The sequence below is a fragment of the Podarcis filfolensis genome (genome assembly GCF_964270895.1).
Source record: "Podarcis filfolensis genome assembly, chromosome: 13".
NCBI lineage: Eukaryota > Metazoa > Chordata > Lepidosauria > Squamata > Lacertidae > Podarcis > Podarcis filfolensis.
The window spans coordinates 31,474,579-31,490,465 of NC_139615.1; the positions used below are offsets into that span (position 1 = coordinate 31,474,579).

Below are 15,887 nucleotides of genomic sequence, written 5' to 3' on the forward strand. Positions count from 1 at the left end.
TTCCTGAAAGCCTTGAGGAACAATAATTGGGCTGTTTTTCTTTTTAAGAATTGAAACACTCCTTTCAAATCTATTAATTTACTGAACAACAAGTAACAGGCCATTGCAGGCCAGTTTTTGAAGACACACAGCAGCCGGTCTGATGCGGAAAACAGGAGAGATATACAGCAGTTTCCTGAATGCTCCAAGTGCATCTTTGAGCAGCTTGTTGCAAGTTCTCAAGAACAAACGTCTGCCCATAATGCACGTGAAAAGGACTGCAACAGAGGCATGAAACGGAAGAGGCCTCTAAAGGCTGGCAGGGCTCATTTCAACAGTGAACTCCTTGCCTGGCAATATCAAATTCTGCTCCCTGCAGATCTTCTTTTCGGTATTATTTGTACCACTGAGTCTGTGGAGCTGGTGGCTGTTGGGGAATATCCATTTCCTCATATTCTTGCGAGGGATCCAGCGTTGGTCCTGGAATCATAACAGTCTGTAAAGTGGGGACGGGGGAGAGAGAAGGGAGGAAGGACATAAAAGAAGCCCATCAATTTTCAAAGGAAGCCACTCTCCAATAATTACTATACTAGCTAAGTGTCCATCAAATTTGATTGGGGCAGGGAGAGTTCAGGTTTTCCCCCAGCCTCCTTCTATACATCATGGAGGAAGTTGCCTTAAGGCCAAGCCTGGTTTTCCTCGTCTGGTCCTCCTCCTTTTCTTTACACCAGAAGTGGCCTTCAGACACTGAAAGGGAGATAAGAGATGCTTCTCCCTGCCAATCCCAAAGCTGCATTCAGGATGAGGGTGAGAAAAGCAGCAATGTTTAAATCTGCCTCCTCTCCAGGTATGTGCGTGAGAGAGAAATAAATGGGGAGTGCTGATCTATACTGATTGATTCCACACCGCAGAAGCTGATTTCAATGGGGAAGGGACTTTGTTTCTCTCCACAGGGTCCCTGCCAGTGATCCCCAGGTCACCCAGTGGCAGGAGCAGGAAGCTGGTCCCCTTCCTTCCTCACCACCACCATCCATGTTTATTTCATAAAATTTATATACCGCCTGATTGTAAGGAAAAACAAAACTTCAAAGTGCCCCTATATGCAGCACTTTGTTTTATCCCTTAGAACTGAGCAGCAGAAGAAACACGTGCTCAGAACCACCCAATGACTAGGGCCTAAACTCGCACATGGTAAATGGAATGAAAGACAGGTTTTGCCCCCCTTTCAGCCATGTCCCAAAATGATGCTCAGGACTGTGCAAGCCTCTTGTTTGTGTAGGCCCACCCAGTCATCTACACATCATCCCTGAGTTTTCCTTCTTTGCATGATGCTACATTGCGATGGGGAATCTGGGCTTTTAAGAGCATGGCAGAGAGTATATGGGGAACTTGCTTCTGTAGGTATTGCAAAGTTGTTTATACAATGATTGCACTTGCCTTCTTATCCCACGCCTAACCACGATTATTTAAATGGGGAAACTAAGGCTGAAATATACCCAAAGGCATCCAGAGACAGGATGTGAAACCAAGTCTCACACAACCAACTTCCTCTGTACACTGTGTGTCTCACTCCAATGTATATTCTCAATACCTCTGCACGCTCTTAGCTAAGAAAAGGGAGGGCAGCTCTCTACAACTAAATTGAGGTTAATTTTACACCTGTGGATTTCAGCGCCTGCAAGGTGCCTCAAATGGGGTGAGCGCCATTGATGGTCTTGTATTTAGGCATTAAAAAGGCCCCGTTTCAAATCTCTGTGTGGCCATGAAGATCAGGAGGCTTTGGGGAGGTCACTGGCTCATTCAGCCAGAGATAAAAAGCAAAAGTATCTTGCACATAAGGTAACGCGAAGAACGCCAACAACACTGGATGGCTCCCATCACGTTTGCATCCATATCCTGGAGATGCCTTTATAAATAGCGTGAAGGGATTAGCAAAATGCTGGGCTTTCCTGCTAGTAACACAGTACCTTAAGAATCGGGTCCCTTGGAGGAGCCCAAGCTGGAACAATCTTGCCGTGTAATCTCCACGGACTGTAGGGATTGGCCAAATGCCTCTCAAACACAACGTATTCCAGGACGTCCTTTGGTACCTGCTCTCTGCCGTGCATCAGCCTCCCAAACCGGTCATAGATAGCTAGACTCTGGAAGAAGCAAGGTTTCATCAGTAAGAGGTGGCAGACAGAACATGTTTCATTGCATCCAGGGCAAGGGAGATTGGATATACGTACCTGTCGAGTGTGCATTCGAACCGTCACTTGTCCATACAGGTTGGTTTTGCTCACCATATCGGGGCATCGCACCTGAACCACCCTAGGAGGCTCCAGAGACTCCAGAAAACTCCACCGGATACTCTTGTATCTGTTTCCTCGGACCATTTCCTAGCAATTCAACATTTTGCGTTTTTAGCGTCAAGGGTGAGCATAGGGTTTCTAGCCTCTCAAACTACATGATCCAAGTCAACCCCACTTTCAGCAGGTGATTAGCTACACTCCGCGGCTCCTGAAAGAAACTGGTTTACAGCCCAGTGGAAGGGATCAGCTCCTATGGGGAGCTCCCAAGTGGATCCAATCCCAGTGGGGCTTATTGGACGCCAAGTTTAACAGGTGCCAAATGCAAACCCTGCTTGCCAAGGATCAACAGGGAGCACATTGTAAGGCTCCCGATTGCTCCTTTTCAGCCATGTCTTCACATGTGCCTATATGAAGTCAGTTGTAAGGCAGGTGGACGTGGCTTGGAGGAAACAGCCTCCTGGGCTAAATTAGAACCACGGGCTGGAGTTCTCTCTGCAGTGCTATCGTTTTATTTACAGTGTGTGTTATTTTGTTCTTTTTCAACAGGATAACGTGCAAGATCTTTGAGCGCAGATGCTTCAAAAGCATTTTAAACAAATGCAATAAAATCATAAAAAAGGCACTAACATATCAACATTTCTTCCTAACATTTTTAGGGACTTTTAACTCTTTAGCCAGACACTTGTTGATCTTCTCAGATATTTACCGGGTAACAGCGTTCAGTCACTAAGGAGTGAAGCTTCTGTTTGTTAAAGCTGTAATGGATTAAAAAAAAAAAAAGCATTACCAAAATGCTTATGCAGATCAACTTAATCGAGATACTGTTCTTCCTAAAAGTGTTTGGTGTTCTACTGTCAGCAACAAAAATAATCCTGAAGCACATTTGTGCATAACCAGGGGTAAATTCCAAACTCTTGAGAACCTCCCAAAACAGTGGCACTCTCAAGAAACTAAACTGATTTGCCCCGTCTTGAAGCATCATTAACAACGCATACACAGTATCCCATTATTTGGTCACAACTAGTTAAGATGGGACAACTATTTTCCTTTAACCAGACTGTGTTTGCATGAACTACATTAGTCAATGTGGGTCTTCTCCATTGGGATTTAACAGGTTACAGCAAGGGTGAGCAGAAAGCAGATAAGAAAATCCCCATGAATTGCAGACGCATGAGTGCCTGGTAATTTTAGTATTTAAAAATCTGGAGTGTGCCAAGCTTCTGAGGTTCATTGGACTCTCAATTTTGCTCAATTAAAAGCTTGGAGAAAACTCCTATACCAACCTACATTATTCAATAAACAATATTTAACCTATTTTATATCAACAGTCCTCTGGATCTGAAAAAGGCTGTGAGATATTGTGAAATTGTTGCAAGTCAGGAGTAGCAGGGGGCAGAACCAAGAACCCACAGATATATCCTAAAGCATCTTACTTTGTCAAGTTATTGTGAGCTTCAATAAAGATGTCCTGGGCTTTTTCTGGAAAGGTTTTTGTGCTGAAGTCAGGATCAAAATCTTTGATCTTTCGGATCCTGCCAAGGAAACGACAAGAGAAGTCTTATGGGGAGAAAGCAGTCATAGTTCAAGGAAAACTATAAAGGTTAGCACTGTGCCTTTTCGCATCTATAGAAACTATGCATACACCACAAAAGTGAGATTAAATCCCAAGATAGCTTCCACATCTAACACACTTTGCCCTCAAGCAACTGTGGAAGGTTGAGAGGTGCTAAGAGAAGCCCCCCTCATGACTTGCCATTATAGTCTATATTCCCCCCCTTAAATTATGCATTTTCAGCAGTGTTCTAGAATGGTGGACTGATGCTGCTGGAAAGAAGGGTTTTGTTCACCACAGCCCTGCCTACCGGAAGGAGTCCGACTGGAGCAATGCAAATCAAAGGCATGCTACTACCCTAAGGGAGAACCGCCTTTGCAAATTTTATAAATTGGCACATTACAAATTGTGGCAAAACGCAGAGGAGACATGCAGAGGGGATCTTGCACATGAAGCTGATATAGATTCGCAGCCAATTCTGTATAAACAAATGGAAAATGAACCTACCCTGATCCTGAGATCTTCATCTGAGGCCCTTCTTCAGATGCCTCCCCCATGAGCGGTCTGGAGAGAAGGGGCCTTTTCTGCAGTGGCTCCCCGTTTGTGGAATGCTCTCTCTAGGGAGGTTTGACTGGCACCTACATTATACAGCTTTAGGCGCTGGGCAAAAACGTTCCTCTTCAACCAGGCCTTGGGCTGATTAACATCTTATACCCCTTTTAAATGTACAGTGGTACCTCGGGTTACATAAGCTTCAGGTTACATATGCGTCAGGTTACATACGCGTCAGGTTACAGACTCCGCTAACCCAGAAATAGTACCTCGGGTTAAGAACTTTGCTTCAGGATGAGAACAGAAATCGTGCTTCAGCATCGCGGCGGCAGCAGGAGGCCCCATTAGCTAAAGTGGTGCTTCAGGTTAAGAACAGTTTCAGGTTAAGAACGGACCTCCGGAACGAATTAAGTACTTCACCCGAGGTACCACTGCATTTGTGAGGGGGAGGGGGGTTGTTAGTTTGTTGTTTTTTGTTCTTGTTTTTATCACGTATTTTGTGTTTTATATTGAATTTTTACGTTGTGAACCACCCTGAGATCTACTGATGAAGGGCAGTATATAAATAATAATAATAATAATAATAATAATAATAATAATAATAATAATAATTCTATTTGGTTTTATATGTTTGTTCAACTCTTTATTCGCTATTCACCACCTTGTGATAAATTTCTGAAGAGGTGGCATATGAATTTATCAAATAAAATAGGTTACTTTGAATAGATTGTAGTACACAGGTGTTTCACGGAATTTCTTGTCACAATACGTAGTGGTTGCCACTATCTTAAAATACTCTTTAAAGGATTAGATCAATTCGAGGAGGAGGAGATTGGGGGAAAACCTAACTACTGCAACCACGAATTGAGCCTCCATGTTAAGAGGCAATATATCGCAGATTTCCAGGAACCAAGGAAAAACTACAAAGGACAGCCCTCTCTACCATACTCTGTTTGTTAACTTACTCAGGGTGCCCGAGTGGCCAGCACTGGAGGAGATGAGACTTTCCATCTACTCCTCTAATACTTAGGTTCTTTAGTGGATGTTTGTATGCTCACATACCTTAATCATACATTGTGAAGGTTATTTAGGTGTCTGTGCATTCCAAAAAGCCAAAATATGCAGCACATCATACTTCCTAAGACTGCACCGCTGTAGGAGGGGCCACAGCTCATTGGCAGAACATCTGCTTTGCATGCAGAAGGTATCAGGTCCAGTTCCTGGCATCTCTATGCAGGGCTGGAAATGTCCATCTGACACTTTGGAGACTCACTGCCAATCAGTGTGGGCAACACTTAGGTAGATGAACCAAAGTTCTGACTCAATGATAAGGTAGCTTCCTACGTTACTGTTGCCCCTTGTAAAAATAAAAACCCTTCCCTACAGGTAGCCCGGACACTAAAGGGAAGTGTTTGAACCTAGTCTTCACACCAGCATTTTCTAAAAAGCCTTAACATTCATAATATGAGATCACTACTGCTGCATTCTCAAGTACTACGGTCTCATGAGGGCTATACAATTTGCTTTTGGGCGGGGGACGTACATAAAGTTATTGTTTTGAGCCTTTAGGGTTGGAGTACATTTAAGACATACATATAAGAAAAAAAATAAGGGTTGCTTTATGGAGATCTGTGACATAAACCATAGGTACTGCAAGAAAAAGGAATACAGAGTCATAGAATGGTGGCCAGAGGTCTTAGGCTGACTGGCTGCCAGAGTGAGAGAGAGAGAGAGAAAGAGAATGAGAATGGACATACGCTAGCTGTGAAACTGCAGTCTGCTTGACCTGCTCTGTCCTTTGCTTCAGCCCTTCCTTTGACAAAGACGACACGCGGGCATCTCCTTCTGGAGGAATATAAGGATCAAAGATCCCAGCTGTGTAACCAAACAGAAAACAACCAAATATAGCAACAGGTTATTTAAACAAATACAAAAAACACCACCAGCTAACCCCCTGACAAAATGTAAGATTATCTCTTGGGAGAGGCGATTAAGGTACACATTATCGCTAATTTATCTACTGAAATATTGTTGTTCAACCGCACGTGCACAAAGCTTGACATAGAAATCATCAAATGTTGCCCACGCATGCAAAGGTATGCCCCCATGCTATGGGGTGCTTTAAAAAAAGAAAATGATTGTTTAAAAAACGTTAAATAAATTAAACAAACACATAATGCTGCTAGACAAAAGTTTGTCTCTAGGCAGCCTACCAGCTCCCGCTCAAGGAAAAGTCACACCCTGGACCCTAAAGCTACAATGAAAGCACCTTGCTCATTTTTAAAAGCCGCATATCCACTTTGTGAATGGCTCCTCTACACTAAGGAAGACTCAGACAGCATTGAAGGAACATGTGAAAAGAATGAGTGAGATATCTGTTTTGCTTTTGGGCTCAAGATTTCAAAAAGTCCGGTACACAGGTTGAGAGCTATTTTAACCACCTTCCCCATAATGAATAATCACAACCACCTACCTGTGCAGGCAATATTCATGGGGCGTATCAACCGCTCATGAGGTACCACCAACCCTGCAGCCCTGGCATGCTTCATCTGCTCTTCCGGAGTTGTGTACTTTGCATTGACAGCAGGGGGGATGAAATGCCGCCTCTTTGTTCTCACTGGGACCACAAGAGAGGATGGAGCCAAGCGGGCAGCATTCAGTAAACATTCCACACCCTGTTGAACGGAAGAAGAACAAGCAAGTCAAATCAACAACATTGAACCGCACTGCAGATAACCCACCGTTTATCTGCTTCCCAAATCAAGTTGATTTCATCCCAGATATGTACACATTGGCTGGTATGCTCTCCAATTAGATAAGCATTCAGCACATATCAGTTTGTACAGTGGTACCTTGGGTTACATACGCTTCAGGTTACAGACTCCACTAACCCAGAAATAGTGCTTCAGGTTAAGAACTTTGCTTCAGGATAAGAACAGAAATCGGGCTCTGACGGCACGGCAGCAGCGGTAGGCCCCATTAGCTAAAGTGGTGCTTCAGGTTAAGAACAGTTTCAGGTTAAGTACGGACCTCCGGGACGAATTAAGTACTTAACCCGAGATACCACTGTACATGAGTGCACAGAAGGAGCAAGCAGCATGTCCAAGAGATGCGTGACCAGGACGGCGAGGGGTCTGGAAACGATGCTGTATGGGGAGAGATTGAAAGGGCAGGGCATGTTTAGCCTGGAAAAGATTAAAGGGAAGACAACATAGTGGTCCTCAAATAGCCAAAGGATTATCAGGCAGAAAGTGGGCAGATTAGAATAATGGGTAGAAGTTGAATGGAAGCAAATTTTAGCTAGATATTAGAAGACTCCTAATGGTAAAGAGTTGTTGAACAGTGAAACAGACTGCCTCAGGGCTTCTTTTCACTGGAAGCATTTAAGTCAAGGCTGGACAGGAACGGGCCATAGCTCAGTGGTAGAACATCTGCTCTACAAACACAAGGTCCCTGGTTCAATCTCTGGCATTTCCAGGAAAAGTTGGGAACATCCCCTGTCTGAAGCCCTGTAGAGCCACCAATAAGTACAGTGGTACCTTGGGGTAAGTACTTAATTCCTTCCGAAGGTCTGTTCTTAACCTGAAACTGTTCTTAACCTGAAGCACCACTTTAGCTAATGGGGCCTCCTGCTGCTGCCGCGCCGCTGGAGCACGATTTCTGTTCTCAACCTGCCGCGCCACTGGAGCACGATTTCTGTTCTCAACCTGAAGCAAAGTTCTTAACCCGAGGTAATATTTCTGGGTTAGCGGAGTCTGTAACCTGAAGCGTATGTAACCCGAGGTACCACTGTACAGATAATACTGGGCTATACAGATCAATGGTCTGACTCAGTATAATGCATTTTTCTATGTTCTAAGGTGCCGTATATGTCCTGCATTGAGCAGAAGGTTGAACTAGATAATCTCCAAGGTACATTCCAATTGTATTTCTCTTCTTACCAAAAAAACAGGTAGTCTGCCTTCGGGGACTGCACATTCCCAGAATGTTTATACTTCTGTCTCAGCAATGTTTTTGCTGGCTTGATCATGTACGTAAGAATGGAAGATGGATCCCCAAGGATGTGCTTTACAGAGAGCTGACCCCAGGCCTGTTGGCAGACCAACTCTGTTATAAAGATGTCTGCAAATGTAGCATGAAGGCTGGCAACATTAACCCTACTGTGTGGGAATCCCTTCCAGATGACCATGGTGCCTGCAGACAGGCGGTCAGGTCGCACATCCATAGCAATAGCCAGAGAAGAAACTACCACTGGGAGGAGTGCAGCAAAACTGGATGCCTTCTTCTGCCCCAGCTGCAATAAAACATGTCTCTGTCACATCGTTCTCTACAGCCACAGCAGACGCTGTAACTCTCCAATGTTTTGATTTTACCCCTGATGGCATACTTTTCCATTGCCCCTTGAGACAGGAGGATGTCAACAACATACATCTGCCTGCCTTCACAAGATCTTCTCTCTCCTGCAAAAACACTTCACTTTCCAAAACAATTTAAAAAGGCAAGTACAAACCTACACAACTTCCCACAAAAAGTAGTGGTCTGCATATCAATAAATAAATTTTAAAAGAAAATGAAAAAAGGAAGCAGTCTGCAGAGACTAAAAGCAAAATCAGAAGCAAGCACACAAGTTCCCCTTTGTTTCCTGAAATGGTGTCTGTGAAGGATGCAAATTAAAAACTCCCCCCCCCCAAAAAAAAAACCTCGGAGACATGCACACATTCAAACATAAACAAGTTTGCCTTTCCCACAGGACACAGCAACACATATGCAGTAATGCACACCTAAGTAAAAGAACAAAAGCAAAATTAGGGAGTGCCCTTTGATGCAGTCTCTAACGTTCTTTCTTTAACTTTTTTTTTTAAGTTTATTTATCTTCTTCATTTCCTCTCCGTTTTACATTGTGGGGGTTTAGGGAGGAGAGATCTCTTGCTTCTTATATGTTGGCAAGGCGTACGGCTAGGCAAGGCGAGGCACATGCATGCACGAGGAGATGCTGAGGCAGACACGCTCCCCCCTCCACCCTCCGTCCATTCCCACCGACCCGCCTCCCCCGTGAAAATACAGTACCTGCCATCCCACGCGCAAAGGGAGCCTCGCCATTCTCCCCGGCACGGAGGCAGCCATCTTGAGACGCGCCCGTTGCATGCCGGGAGGAAGGCGGGGAGGAGGGGAAGGACGAAGCGGCGAAGGGCGGAGGAAGTGGAACGCGGGGAAGTTCCAGCGACGACGTCACGGTCTCGCACCGCTCCGCCGAAGGCTCTGGTATTCTTTCTTACGTTCGGCGTCAGTCGTCCAAAGGAAGATATTTCGCATGCGGGCGCATGATGAAAGGTCCCAGAGACAGGAGACCAGGCGTCGTCATAGCTCAGGGAGGACAACGAATGAAAAACCAATCGTCAGGAAGGGCTAGAACCGGACTTATCTAGGGTTGCCATACGTCCGGAGTTTCCCGGGCATAGAGGAACACCCCGCTCGGCAGCAGTGTCCGCGGAGGAATGGGAATTGGTGTCCGGAAGAATCCGGGTGTATGGCCGCCCTTGTCTGCAATGCCGTTTTTCCATAAAAATAGTGCAAAACCGGCATTTTGTTGTGATTTTGAAGGGGGAAACAACTTGGGGAGGGGGGAAAGCTCAACAACTTTGGCAAAAAAAAAAAGGTCAACAACTTTGACAAAGAAATCAACTTTAATGTCCGGATTTGTTTGAAATATGGCAACCCTACACCAGCCCCACTTACCTGGGAGTAAGCCCTGGTTAAATCAGTCTGGTTTACTCACATAGAGTTAAGTCACATTTAGAGAAGTCCCACTGCAATCAGCGGGACTGAACGGGATTATTTAAATTGCATCAGTGTAAAACAATGTGACTTAAATAATCAGCATAGCTCCATTGATTTCAGTGGGACTAAATACAGCTGCAAATAAAACGTTTCAAGTGTCTTGTAAAGTGCGTTATACAAATGTGACACTAGATGGCGATGGTGAGCTACGGCAAATTCAATGTGTTTTTCAATTTTTTTATTTTTAAAAAGCATTTTCAAAACGTTTTTTTATGTGTGTTTAGATTCCACCTAAGTGTGGCTAGGTCAGGGCTCAACCCAGAAATGTGGATCTTTACCGAACAGGGAAAAGCAAACAAGCACGTGTGTTGCACTGGCATGTTCTCCAAAGGCACCTCTTGTGAACATACACACACCTCCATCACCTTCCTCAGCCTCAGTCTGTACACCTTGGGAAGCTATTTCCTCCGTGCTTCATTTAGGGGGTGCAAGAAAGTAACTGTGTGGGGATGTGAAGTCTCAAAGCATCTGCTTCTTTACATGCAAGGATTAGAAGTAAAGAATATGAGGGAATGTGAGCAGCAGTAGTCCGCCTTCCTGTGTAAGCGCTCATAATGGGGAAGCCTATGGTGTTCAAAGAGCAGTTTATAAAATTGACAGAAGGGGGAGTATTATCAGGCAAAGCAACACTTCACACTATTCCCTTGATCTGAATTTTTAGTCAATACCCCCTTGAAACTATGGTAAAAACAGGACAGTGTATATTATGCAATTTAAGAATTTAGCGCCATGAACCTCTCAGTTATCATTTGAAAAGAAGTCTATCTTCTAAGGCTGAATTGACTTGAAAAGTGTGCGTCCTCTCTGCCTGTTTCAATACTAGAAACTGGGGGAGGACAGGTTTCAGTGTCCTCTGTAGTTCATTGTTGTCTCCCACCCCAGGATTAGCAGAAATAAACTGCAAAACAATACAAGTAATGCAAATTCATTTCATTTGCGTTAGTAGATAGGTTAGTGTTGCAGTTACTTGGAACACTGGCAAAATCCGCATTGCCTTGATACAGATTCCTTTTCCTCGCCCAGTGTATTCGCCGTCCTTTCACTTTCTTCAGTTACGGTAATTTCATTAGAAAAGGAAAACCACTAGATCAACACATAGCTTGCACCACACGTTTCTTAGGATGTCTGTGGATTTCATCATTATGTAAATAGGGGAAGTGGAAGTGACACCGCTGCTTGCCCCTGGGCCCTGTCTTGAGTTTGCCCTCTGACAAATCTAGTTGCCAACCCCTGAACATTATTTTAATATTTTAAAACTTTATTTATGTAGTTACCTGCCCAGCACTCCTAGGATAGGCCAGGATATAGGTTTGGACATGGATCCAAATCTTATATGATCTATGGATTCTCTGAATGGTCTTGACCAAAGCTTTCGGTTTCTGTATCTGCAAAATGGGAACAATATTCGCCTAGCTCAGAGCTTTCCAAAGTGTGTGTCGTGACACGTTAGTGTGTCAGCTGCATTGTGTAGGTGTGTTGTGCTAACACTCCCTGCGCTTCTCCCTAGGCTGGAACGGGTTAGTTTAGCCTCCGGTTTGCGAGTAAAACTGAGTTACTATATCACAAAATGATGCATGTCCAAAAAAGTGTGTCACCAACATGAAAAGTTTGGAAAGCTGTGACCTGATTCATCTTTAAACTGTGCTATGGGGAAAACTGACATTTCTCAATGAAATGTCACAGAAATGCTACTGATTTTCCCAATGCAGTCACAGAGTGGTGCTGGGTGTGTCTTAGGGCACATTCTGTTCTAGTGTTGGGTAACCATGAGACCCAAGAGACAAGGGTGTGTGCACCCTAATATACTCCCCAGTCTCTTCTGAAATGCATGGGGTTCCCCAGCCATCAATTCAAGGTAAATGTAAAGGTAAAGGGACGCCTGACCATTAGGTCCAGTCGTGACTGACTCTGGGATTGCGGTGCTCATCTCGTTTTATTGGCCGAGGGAGCCGGCGTACAGCTTCCGGTTCATGTGGCCAGCATGACTAAGCCGCTTCTGGCGAACCAGAGCAGCGCACGGAAGCGCCGTTTACCTTCCCGCTGGAGCGGTACCTATTTATCTACTTGCACTTTGAGGTGCTTTTGAACTGCTAGGTTGGCAGGAGCAGGGACCAAGCAACGGGAGCTCACCCCGTCATGGGGATTCAAACCGTCGACCTTTTGATTGGCAAGTCCTAGGCTCTGTGGTTTAGCCCACAGCGCCACCTGTGTCCCTTTCAAATCAAGGTAGGAAGACATAATACATTGGCAGAACACACACCTGGTTTTCAAAAATCCCAAGTCCATTCCTTAAAACTAGCACCTCTAGTTAGAACTGGGCAAGATTCCTGTTTGAAACCCCAGAAAGCTACTGCCCACCAGCATAGAAGACAATACTGAGCTGGTGGGACCAATAAGTTAGTTTCCTATAAAATGATTTCCTGAAAGTACATAACTTTGAAAACCACAGTCTTGCTTCATACACTTGTGAAGTCCTTAAGCATGCTTGCTTGAAAATAAATCCTACTGAAATCAATTAGACTTCCCAGTCATTAGGATCAGGGGTTAGGGATGGGGGAGAAATCCGATTCCGTTTGCATTTAAAGGCAAGCTTCCCGAATCTGCACTTTTTCAAAATACAAGCTTGCTTCAAAATTTGACCACCTCCGAATTTTGCAATGCAATTCTCCAGCCAAGTGACACATGTAAAATGCGCATACCAGAGCAAGGTGTGCATGTAAATGAGTGATAATACAAAATGCATCCTACTTGGGGGCGGGGGAATAATGTGTGTGTTAGGCAAAACTCTGCATGTTGCACTAACAGGCTTGTGAAATTTGATGAAGATGCTTCCCCCCCCCCAAAAAAAAATCACAAACTGATGTGGAAATGTGTGGGACTGAATTTAAGACTGGGCGGGGGGGGGGCGGAAATAGAAACAAAGAGAAACCAAATTTTGCCCATCCCTGTTAGGGGGAGGAGGAGGATGTCGATGTGACCAGCTCTGGATGATTGGTAGGTGTAGGCTCGATTTTACACTTGAATGTTGTTGCTGTTAATAAAGGGCTTTGGACGCCCACAGGTCTTGCCACAGTCGGGTTCCAAAGTCCACATTCTCCTGTCATCACATCCTCAGCCATCACGCCCCAGCCCCTCCCCTCTATTGATTAAGTGAGGAATGACAAGGCACGTGAACAGAGAGTGCCTCACATTTCACATGCCTCTCCTCCCAGCTCTTAATAAAACCATTGAGCGTTCCCTGCTCAGCCTGGCGTCCTCCTGAATTGAAGTTTTTGTGTTTGAGGTTTGCTGGCAGCTTTCTGGAGTCGGGGGTATAGCACGCGAAGAGCGATAGCAGCGCAAACCCGGGATCCTGGGACGTGCAGAACTGATCTTCTGCCTTTGCAAAGCAAGCTCTCTCTCTGTTCCAGCAATCTGGCTACGTGTTTGATCCTTGCATGTGGCTCTGCGAGTTACAAGGCTGGCCTTAAACTTGGCAGCGACATTTTATTTATATGCATCCCAAAGGTACCAGACAAATTGCAGTTCATTCATTCATTCCCTCTTATCATGATTAATTCATCTAGCAAGGAAGGACTAGGAGTGAAAAAGAGGCAATAGTAGCCACACCAATAAGGAGGAAAGTGCTCGCTTTCCAAGTGAACATCTCCACCTGCCCTGGGACTTTGGGGCTGAGTCAGCCATGGGTGCATTTTCTGAGGCATGCTTGGTGATGTAGTTCATCACTTTTTCAACTGGGGGTGTAATAATAATAATAATAATGATGATGATGATGATGATGATGATGATGATGTAGAGTTTTTAAGGCTTCTGATGAAGTGCAGAACCTCCAAGTGTCCCTATTTTCCAGGGACATCCCTGATTTAGAGAAGCCGTCCATTTCTGATTCGATCCCAGAATGTCCTGCTTTTCCTTGTTGTTGTTTAGTCGTGTCCGACTCTTTGTGACCCCATGGACCAGAGCACGCCAGGCACTCCTGTCTTCCACTGCCTCCCGCAGTTTGGTCAAACTCATGCTGGTAGCTTCAAGAACACTCTCCAACCATCTCGTCCTCTTCTCCTTGTGCCCTCCATCTTTTCCAACATCAGGGTCTTTTCCAGGGAGTCTTCTCCTCTCATGAGGTGGCCAAAGTATTGGAGCCTCAGCTTCAGGATCTGTCCTTCCAGTGAGCACTTAGGGCTGATTTCCTTAAGAATGGATTGGTTTGATCTTCTTGCAGTCCATGGGACTCTCAAGAGTCTCCTCCAGCACCATAATTCAAAAGTGTAAATTCTTCGGCGATCAGCCTTCTTTATGGTCCAGCTCTCACTTCCATACATCACTACTTTTCCTTCGGACGTCCCTATTTTCATTGGAGAAATGTCGGAAGGTGTGGAGTTATCTGACCCCTGAGCCATCTGAAGTCAATCCTTTGTAGGAAGTCTTTTTAATGTTTTATGTTTTATTATGTTTTCCCTGGTGGAGGATAGTCTGACTTCCTTAAGGCCCAGGACCTCTAAACTATGGTTGTTCATGGACCTTAAGGTCCTCTGTGGGGCACACCAGGAGAGCTGGTCCCATAGATACGAGGGCCCTAGTTGAACTAAGGAACTCACTCCCACAAGGGACAGTGATGGCTACCATCTTGGATGTCTTTAAAAGAGGACTGGGTAGATTCATGGAGAATAAGACTACGCATAGCTACTAGTCCCGAGGACTATGCTCTGCCTTTCATGGTTGGAGGCAGTATCCTTCTGAATACCAGTTGCTGGGAATTGCAGGAGGGGAAATTGCTCTTATGCTTGGATCCTGCTTTTTGGGTTTCCCTCACAGGTTGGCCACTGTGAGAACAGGATACTGGACTAGACGGGCCATCATCCTGCTCCAGCTGGCTCTTCTTACATTCTCAAAGCAATCCAGCAGCTGCTCAGAAAGAGTTTGGATTTGATATCCCGCTTTATCACTGCCTGAAGGAGTCTCAAAGCGGCTAACAATCTCCTTTCCCTTCCTCCCCTACAAGAAACACTCTGTGAGGTGAGTGAGGCTGAGAGACTGAGTGACTAGCCCAAGGTCACCCAGCAGCTGCATGTGGAGGAGCGGGGAATCGAACCCGGTTCACCAGATTACGAGTCCACCGCTCTTAACCACTACACCACACTGGCTCTCAGAAGCAATTTCCCCTTCAGTTTCATCTGACTCAACAAGGAAGTATGTTGTTTGGAAGCAGAGGTCAGCACAGGGATGGATGGGGGATGTTACACAGGGATTCTTCAGATGCCTCTCTAAGGCCCACTTCTTACTCAGGTGGTAAATCTGTGTCTGGGCTGTGCCACGTCAGACTACAAATGTGAGCTGACATAAAAATAGAATATGAGCTGACATAATAGCTCCTTCAATTAACTCTTCCCCCCAATGCTGTCATTTTTGTTTAAGCCTCCCACACCTATTGCAATAGTCCAGTGTGGAGGTTACCAAAACATAGGTCACCGTTGCCAAGTCCTCTCTTTCCAGGAAGGGGTACACAATTGCTGTAGCTGGAACGAGGTGCTTCAGCAATCCAGGCCACCTAGGCTTCAAATGACATTGCTGAAGCCTCAGACTATGTGGTTATGCTTTTGTTGCGGCACTCCCCATTCAAGAACTCTTTGGCAACTCGCTTTGCTCTTTTCAATGGCAAGTAAGGACCAGGCTGTTTG

At 45.1% G+C, this 15,887-nt stretch overlaps 1 protein-coding gene across 1 annotated transcript; it reads right to left on the reverse strand.

The window, feature by feature from the left end:
* Positions 1-62: 62 nt before the first annotated feature.
* On the reverse strand, positions 63-10,470 carry MRPL45 (mitochondrial ribosomal protein L45). Its single transcript, XM_083583473.1, has 8 exons — positions 9,442-10,470; positions 6,848-7,049; positions 6,132-6,249; positions 3,704-3,802; positions 2,977-3,025; positions 2,208-2,357; positions 1,947-2,120; positions 63-475 (listed from the first exon to the last, which is right to left on the reverse strand). The coding sequence occupies exons 1-8, from the start codon at positions 9,517-9,519 to the stop codon at positions 374-376; spliced, it is 972 nt and encodes a 323-aa protein (XP_083439599.1). The 5' UTR covers positions 9,520-10,470; the 3' UTR covers positions 63-373.
* Positions 10,471-15,887: the final 5,417 nt, after the last annotated feature.

Coding starts and splice junctions, on each gene's coding strand:
- MRPL45 (XM_083583473.1), bottom strand. CDS start 9,519: ATGCAACGGGCGCGTCTCAAGATGGCTGCCTCCGTGCCGGGGAGAATG. Junction 7,050..9,441: donor CTTTGCGCGTGGGATGGCAG/GTACTGTATTTT, acceptor TCCGTTCAACAG/GGTGTGGAATGTTTACTGAA. Junction 3,026..3,703: donor GCTCACAATAACTTGACAAA/GTAAGATGCTTT, acceptor AATCCATTACAG/CTTTAACAAACAGAAGCTTC.